The sequence below is a fragment of the Salmo trutta genome, chromosome 39 (assembly GCF_901001165.1).
Source record: "Salmo trutta chromosome 39, fSalTru1.1, whole genome shotgun sequence".
Classification (NCBI taxonomy): domain Eukaryota; kingdom Metazoa; phylum Chordata; class Actinopteri; order Salmoniformes; family Salmonidae; genus Salmo; species Salmo trutta.
Window position 1 is genome coordinate 7,085,896 of NC_042995.1, and position 7,779 is coordinate 7,093,674.

The window sequence follows — 7,779 nt, forward strand, 5'->3', positions numbered from 1 at the left end:
ACGAGGGGGGTCACTAAAACTGCAACAGAAGTTTGCTTTCTTGTCATGAGCATTTGATAGAAGTAAAAAATGTTTCTTTAATCAACAAAATAGGGCAACTCACCTTTGTGGGAGGAGGGGGAGTTGGGGTCAGAGTTGACAGCATCTGTCTTCTTCTCTTCTCCCTTCTTCACGCTCTTCTGACAGTTCCTAAATGGACTAAGAGGGAGAAACAAACAGGTGAAAAAGAGAAGAACCAACCATGTTGATTCCTTCTCTCTAACTGGCTCTAGCCATGGTTCTCTCTGTAAAGTCTGACCTGAGACAGATAGGTGGGCTGTTGCTGGTTGGACTGGGAGACATTGTGTCTGACGCCTTCTTTTGACTCGATTCTGGAACAAATCATCACAGTTACTAACACAACAACAGAGAATTTAGCATCCAGATGTGTATCAACTCTGGAATGTGTGTGTGTGTGTCTGTAATGCCGCAGATCCCCTATCTTACCCCTGCAGGCCTTCAGCTGGCCAGTCAGAACCTTCCTGATCTCGTTCAACCAAGATGTTTTGATCTCAGGTGTCGCAGCCTGGACGATAAACACCTCCTCTCTGGAATTACACCAGATCTCAAACTTCTTGTTGTCACCCTTGGCGCTCTCTGTGATGCCCACCGCACTCATCTGTTTGAGAGAACCGAAGAATATTACACTTCTAAATCACTGTTGAACTCATAACATACTATAGATCCAAGTAAAAATCCATGGAGAGCCAGCCAGACAGCCAGCCAGACAGACTGGCAGAAAGTCAGTCAGGACATTGAGGAAGTGTTTGAAGCTGTACGAGGGGGCTTTCTCGTAACCCTCCCCCAGACAGTGAGCCAGCCAGCCGGACATCAACAGACTCACGTTGAGGGAGTGTTTGAAGCTGTAGGACGGGGCTTTCTCGTAACCCTCCCCGTTCTCCTCCCGTCTCTTACAGAAGAGCAAGGCTTTTTCATGCAGGAACAGGTGTCTCTGCATGGGCTTGAAGCGGGCCAGGTCCTTGACCTTAGCGTGACCTTTCTTGTGTTCCGTCCACACGCTGAACGACCCCTGCATCAGCAGCCTGCCCAGCTCCGTCAGGCTCCCCTGGGGATCAATAAATTAACACAATCAATCAATCACAAGTAGGAAAGATAACTGAGCGTTGTCTGTGGTACAGAAGATGTTACACTGTTGGGTAACTTCTTCCTCTCCACCCTAAAGCACGAGGAGAATAGGGGGGTCGTGGTTAGCTGACCTCATATCCTGTGATGGCGATGAGGTGCATGGAGTCGTTGACAGCCTTCAGGATCCCCAGGATGGAGGACAGCGCCTCCTGCAGGTCCTCTGAACCCTCACAGCCCTTACTGTACTTCAGTAACTCCTTCAGTATCAGCTGGTATTTGGTTATCCTCTGGACTGGCTTGAGGAGGTACGAGTCCAACCCCAGTTTGTGTTCCAACTTTCTCTGGCACTCCTTCGTAAAAACAATCACACATCAATACATTTTTTGTTTTTACAAGCTTACAGTATACTGATCTTGAGGATCCTCTCCAAGATACACTGAGGGCCCTGAAAGAAAGGTGAAAGGTTACCTGGAAGAAGGCGCAGTCGGAGCACTGTCTCCACAAGCTCTCGGAGCGAGGTTTGTTCTGACAGTACTTCTCATAGATCTGCAGGTCGCCCATCCTCTCCAGGAAACAGCGTCCCACCAGCTCAGGGACGTCTGTGTAGGTCTCCAGCTCCCTGAGGAATGTCCTGATGAGAGACACAGACAGACAACAGGACGCAGGTCAGTACTACCGAGGTTGGGAAGCAGTGGGTCGGTATGGTTGAATGAATGTGCCTCTTCTGTAACAGCTGTTCACAATGACAGGACATTGCTCAGTAAACATTATGTAACATGGGTGTTGCAGTGGAGTAAAAGTCACCTCTTGTGGAACTGGTAGATCTCCGGCATGTTGCCAAACAGGACATCCTTCCTGTTGAGCAGAGCACTGGGGAGGAGCTGGGCCATGGCTGGGTTGTCCATCTCTGCAGCATAACCCTGGAATAACAACACATACTAAAATGTTAACACAGGACAATCTGAAAATGCACATCTATGACAAGTCAATTTTCAACAATAACACACACACACACACACACACACACACACACACACACACACACACACACACACACACACACACACACACACACACACACACACACACACACAGTGAAGTAGTGGCGACCTCTAGTGGTCAGAAGTGACACACCTGCAGTACACAGAGTAGCTCCTCTACATACGCCCTCTCAGTCTCCAACAGCTCGTTCATTACATGTCTGTAGGAACAAAACAACATTCTATTTAACATCAACATATTGTATTATTATTTTGATAAACTATACCAAGTATGAAATATCTAACTATCTTTCTAACCATCTCTTTTCAACTGTGCTTCACAAGAGGATTAATTCATATTGATCTTTTTAAATATATTTTTTTACCCCTTTTTTCTCCCCAATTTAGATCTTGTCCCATTGATGCAACTCCCCAACGGGCTCAGGAGAGGCGAAGGTCGAGTCATGCGTCTTCCCGAAACATGACCCGCCAAACCTGCCCTCTTAACATGGAAGCCAGCTGCACCAATGTGTTGGAGGAAACACCGTCCAACTGACTACCGAAGTCAGCCTGCAGGTGCCAGGCCCACCACAAGGAGTCACTAGAGCGCGATGAGCCAAGTAAAGCCCCGGCCAAACCCTCCCCTAACCCAGACGACACTGGGCAAATTGTGCGCCACCCTATGGGACTCCTGGTCACGGCCGGTTGTGACACAGCCTGGGATCGATCCCGGGTCTGTAGTGACGCTTCAAGCACTGCGACACAGTGCATTAGACCGCTGCGCCACTCGGGAGGCCGTTCATTGATTTATTTTAAGGCATTTCAGGCTATAGTATGACATCATTGACCTTTGACCCCTGACCCTACCGTCGGAGCACAGCCAGGTTCTCCTCCTCCTCAGACAGAGAGCTGTGTCTGCTGCCGCCGTTCTGCACCTGGACCTCCACTATTCTGCAGTTTTCTACGTTCAAGATGTTGTCCTCTGCATTCCTTGTCTCTTGACTCCTGTGAGCTACAAGAAACAGAAAGACGAGATGAGAACTACTCATCTGAACTTCAAACAACCAATAAAAACGTCATTTCAATCAATCAATGATATATTGTCGGGGAATGAGATATTGTTTAAGGCACAATTGCAGTTCTTACATGCCACTAGATGGCAATGAATGGATCAGAAACAGGACAGGCTACTGCTGACCTGCAAAACAACTCAGCAAAATGTAAAACTGACCCTTACCTCAACCAAACCCTTAACCCTTACCCTAACCCAATTTGAACCTATTCTGAAATAAAATATTAGGAGTATCCGTATAGCTTTTTCCATCAGAACCAGAGAGACGGAGGGAAAGACAGAGAAAGAACCAGAGAGACAGGGAGGGAAAGGCAGAGAAAGAACCAGAGAGACAGGGAGGGAAAGACAGAGAAAGAACCAGAGAGACAGGGAGGGAAAGGCAGAGAAAGAACCAGAGAGACAGGGTAACCAGAGGACAGGGAGGGAAAGGCAGAGTTAGAACCAGAGAGACAGGGAGGGAAAGACAGAGTTAGAACCAGAGAGACAGGGAGGGAAGACAAAGTTAGAACCAGAGAGACAGGGAGGGAAAGGCAGAGAAAGAACCAGAGAGACAGGGAGGGAAAGGCAGAGTTAGAACCAGAGAGACAGGGAGGGAAAGGTAGAGAAAGAACCAGAGAGACAGGGAGGGAAAGACAGAGTTAGAACCAGAGAGACAGGGAGGGAAAGGCAGAGTTAGAACCAGAGAGACAGGGGAGGGAAGGTAGAGAAAGAACCAGAGAGACAGGGAGGGAAAGGCAGAGAAGAACCAGAGAGACAGGGAGGGAAAGGCAGAGTTAGAACCAGAGAGACAGGGAGGGAAAGGCAGAGAAAGAACCAGAGAGACAGGGAGGGAAAGGCAGAGAAAGAACCAGAGAGACAGGGAGGGAAAGGCAGAGAAAGAACCAGAGAGACAGGGAGGGAAAGGCAGAGTTAGAACCAGAGAGACAGGGAGGGAAAGGCAGAGTTAGAACCAGAGAGACAGGGAGGGAAAGGCAGAGAAAGAACCAGAGAGACAGGGAGGGAAAGACAGAGAAAGAACCAGAGAGACAGGGAGGGAAAGGCAGAGAAAGAACCAGAGAGACAGGGAGGGAAAGGCAGAGTTAGAACCAGAGAGACAGGGAGGGAAAGGCAGAGAAAGAACCAGAGAGACAGGGAGGGAAAGGCAGAGAAAGAACCAGAGAGACAGGGAGGGAAAGGTAGAGAAAGAACCAGAGAGACAGGGAGGGAAAGGCAGAGAAAGAACCAGAGAGACAGGGAGGGAAAAGGTAGAGTTAGAACCATAGAGACAGGGAGGGAAAGGCAGAGTTAGAACCAGAGAGACAGGGAGGGAAAGGCAGAGTTAGAACCAGAGAGACAGGGAGGGAAAGGTAGAGAAAGAACCAGAGAGACAGGGAGGGAAAGGCAGAGAAAGAACCAGAGAGACAGGGAGGGAAAGGTAGAGTTAGAACCAGAGAGACAGGGAGGGAAAGGCAGAGTTAGAACCAGAGAGACAGGGAGGGAAAGACAGAGTTAGAACCAGAGAGACAGGGAGGGAAAGACAGAGTTAGAACCAGAGAGACAGGGAGGGAAAGACAGAGTTAGAACCAGAGAGACAGGGAGGGAAAGACAGAGTTAGAACCAGAGAGACAGGGAGGGAAAGGCAGAGAAAGAACCAGAGAGACAGGGAGGGAAAGGCAGAGTTAGAACCAGAGAGACAGGGAGGGAAAGGTAGAGAAAGAACCAGAGAGACAGGGAGGGAAAGGTAGAGAAAGAACCAGAGAGACAGGGAGGGAAAGGTAGAGAAAGAACCAGAGAGACAGGGAGGGAAAGGTAGAGTTAGAACCAGAGAGACAGGGAGGGAAAGGCAGAGAAAGAACCAGAGAGACAGGGAGGGAAAGGCAGAGTTAGAACCAGAGAGACAGGGAGGGAAAGGCAGAGAAAGAACCAGAGAGACAGGGAGGGAAAGGCAGAGAAAGAACCAGAGAGACAGGGAGGGAAAGGACAGAGAAAGAACCAGAGAGACAGGGGAGGGAAAGGCAGAGAAAGAACCAGAGAGACAGGGAGGGAAAAGGACAGAAGAAAGAACGCAGAGAGAACAGGGAGGGAAAGGCAGAGAAAGAACATAGAGACAGGGAGGGAAAGGCAGAGATTAGAACCAGAGAGACAGGGAGGGATAAGGACAAGTTAGAACCAGAGAGACAGGGAGGGAAAGACGAGTAAGAACCAGAGAGACAGGGAGTGAAAGGCAGAGTAAGAACCAGAGAGACAGGGGAGGGAAAGGCAGAGTTAGAACCAGAGAGACAGGAGGGAAAGGCAGAGAAAGACCAGAGAGACAGGGAGGGAAAGACAGAGAAAGAACCCAGAGAGACAGGGAGGGAAAGGCAGAGAGAAAGAACCCAGAGAGACAGGGAGGGAAAGGCAGAGTTAGAACCAGAGAGACAGGGAGGGAAAGGCAGAGAAAGAACCAGAGAGACAGGGAGGGAAAGGCAGAGAAAGAACCAGAGAGACAGGGAGGGAAAGGTAGAGAAAGAACCAGAGAGACAGGGAGGGAAAGGCAGAGAAAGAACCAGAGAGACAGGGAGGGAAAGGTAGAGTTAGAACCAGAGAGACAGGGAGGGAAAGGCAGAGTTAGAACCAGAGAGACAGGGAGGGAAAGGCAGAGAAAGAACCAGAGAGACAGGGAGGGAAAGGTAGAGAAAGAACCAGAGAGACAGGGAGGGAAAGGCAGAGAAAGAACCAGAGAGACAGGGAGGGGAAAGGTAGAGTTAGAACCAGAGAGACAGGGAGGGAAAGGCAGAGTTAGAACCAGAGAGACAGGGAGGGAAAGACAGAGAAAGAACCAGAGAGACAGGGAGGGAAAGACAGAGAAAGAACCAGAGAGACAGGGAGGGAAAGGTAGAGAAAGAACCAGAGAGACAGGGAGGGAAAGGCAGAGAAAGAACCAGAGAGACAGGGAGGGAAAGGCAGAGAAAGAACCAGAGAGACAGGGAGGGAAAGGTAGAGAAAGAACCAGAGAGACAGGGAGGGAAAGACAGAGAAAGAACCAGAGAGACAGGGAGGGAAAGACAGAGAAAGAACCAGAGAGACAGGGAGGGAAAGGCAGAGTTAGAACCAGAGAGACAGGGAGGGGAAAGGCAGAGTTAGAACCAGAGAGACAGGGAGGGAAAGGTAGAGTTAGAACCAGAGAGACAGGGAGGGAAAGGCAGAGTTAGAACCAGAAGAGGACAGGGAGGGAAAGGTAGTAGAGTTAGAACCAGAGACAGGGAGGAAAGGCAAAGTTAGAACAGAGAGACAGGGAGGGAAAGGTAGAGAAAGAACCAGAGAGACAGGGAGGGAAAGGCAGAGTTAGAACCAGAGAGACAGGGAGGGAAAGGCGAGAAGAACCAGGAGACAGGGAGGGAAAAGACAGAGAAAGAACCAGACGACATGGAGGGAAAGCAGAGTTAGAACCAGAGAAGACAGGGAGGGAAAGGCGAGAAAAGACCAGAGAGACAGGGAGGGGAAAGGCAGAGTTAGAACCAGAGAGACAGGGAGGGAAAGGCAGAGTTAGAACCAGAGAGACAGGGAGGGAAAGGAAGAGAAAGAACGACAGAGACAGGAAGGGAAAGGGCAGAGTTAGAACCAGAGAGACAGGGAGGGAAAGGCAGAGAAAGAACCAGAGAGACAGGGAGGGAAAGGCAGAGTTAGAACCAGAGAGACAGGGAGGGAAAGGCAGAGAAAGAACCAGAGAGACAGGGAGGGAAAGACAGAGTTAGAACCAGAGAGACTGGGAGGGAAAGACAGAGATAGAACCAGAGAGACAGGGAGGGAAAGGTAGAGAAAGAACCAGAGAGACAGGGAGGGAAAGGCAGAGAAAGAACCAGAGAGACAGGGAGGGGAAAGGTAGAGAAAGAACCAGAGAGACAGGGAGGGAAAGGCAGAGTTAGAACCAGAGAGACAGGGAGGGAAAGGCAGAGAAAGAACCAGAGAGACAGGGAGGGAAAGGCAGAGTTAGAACCAGAGAGACAGGGAGGGAAAGGCAGAGTTAGAACCAGAGAGACAGGGAGGGAAAGGTAGAGAAAGAACCAGAGAGACAGGGAGGGAAAGGCAGAGTTAGAACCAGAGAGACAGGGAGGGAAGGCAGAGTTAGAACCAGAGAGACAGGGAGGGAAAGGCAGAGTTAGAACCAGAGAGACAGGGAGGGAAAGGCAGAGAAAGAACCAGAGAGACAGGGAGGGAAAGACAGAGAAAGAACCAGAGCGACAGGGAGGGAAAGGTAGAGTTAGAACCAGAGAGACAGGGAGGGAAAGGCAGAGTTAGAACCAGAGAGACAGGGAGGGAAAGGCAGAGAAAGAACCAGAGAGACTGGGAAGGAAAAGTGTGATATGTGGAGCAGAGTGCAGTACTCACTAGGAGGGACATGGGGAACTTGATGATGGCTTCAGGCCTGGGAGCCACTGGCTGGACGGGCCGTGTCTGTTTGGCTGCCAGCTTCTTCAGACTGATCCTCCTCTTCTCAAACATCTCCTGCATGGACACCTGCTTTTGGAACACCTTCTCTACCTGCTCCTGTTAACACACACAGAGTGGAGGGAGGGTTAGATGCTGACGTTTTAAGGGTGTATCTCAATAGTCAAAAACGTCTTCCTCGTCTCTATTCATCGT

The 7,779-nt window shown here is 49.9% G+C and overlaps 1 protein-coding gene across 1 annotated transcript in view; it reads right to left on the reverse strand.

Annotated features, from left to right (window-relative positions):
* Positions 1-7,779, reverse strand: part of LOC115179231 (guanine nucleotide exchange factor DBS-like) — a 65,572-nt gene that overhangs the window by 7,620 nt on the left and 50,173 nt on the right. Inside the window, exons 8-17 of the mRNA XM_029740623.1 lie at positions 7,521-7,683; positions 2,973-3,117; positions 2,260-2,326; positions 1,930-2,045; positions 1,594-1,756; positions 1,257-1,475; positions 884-1,105; positions 487-658; positions 299-371; positions 104-198 (exon numbers count right to left, since the gene is read on the reverse strand). Coding sequence (XP_029596483.1) covers positions 104-198; positions 299-371; positions 487-658; positions 884-1,105; positions 1,257-1,475; positions 1,594-1,756; positions 1,930-2,045; positions 2,260-2,326; positions 2,973-3,117; positions 7,521-7,683 — 1,435 coding nt within the window. The remainder of the gene's footprint in view (positions 1-103; positions 199-298; positions 372-486; positions 659-883; positions 1,106-1,256; positions 1,476-1,593; positions 1,757-1,929; positions 2,046-2,259; positions 2,327-2,972; positions 3,118-7,520; positions 7,684-7,779) is intronic.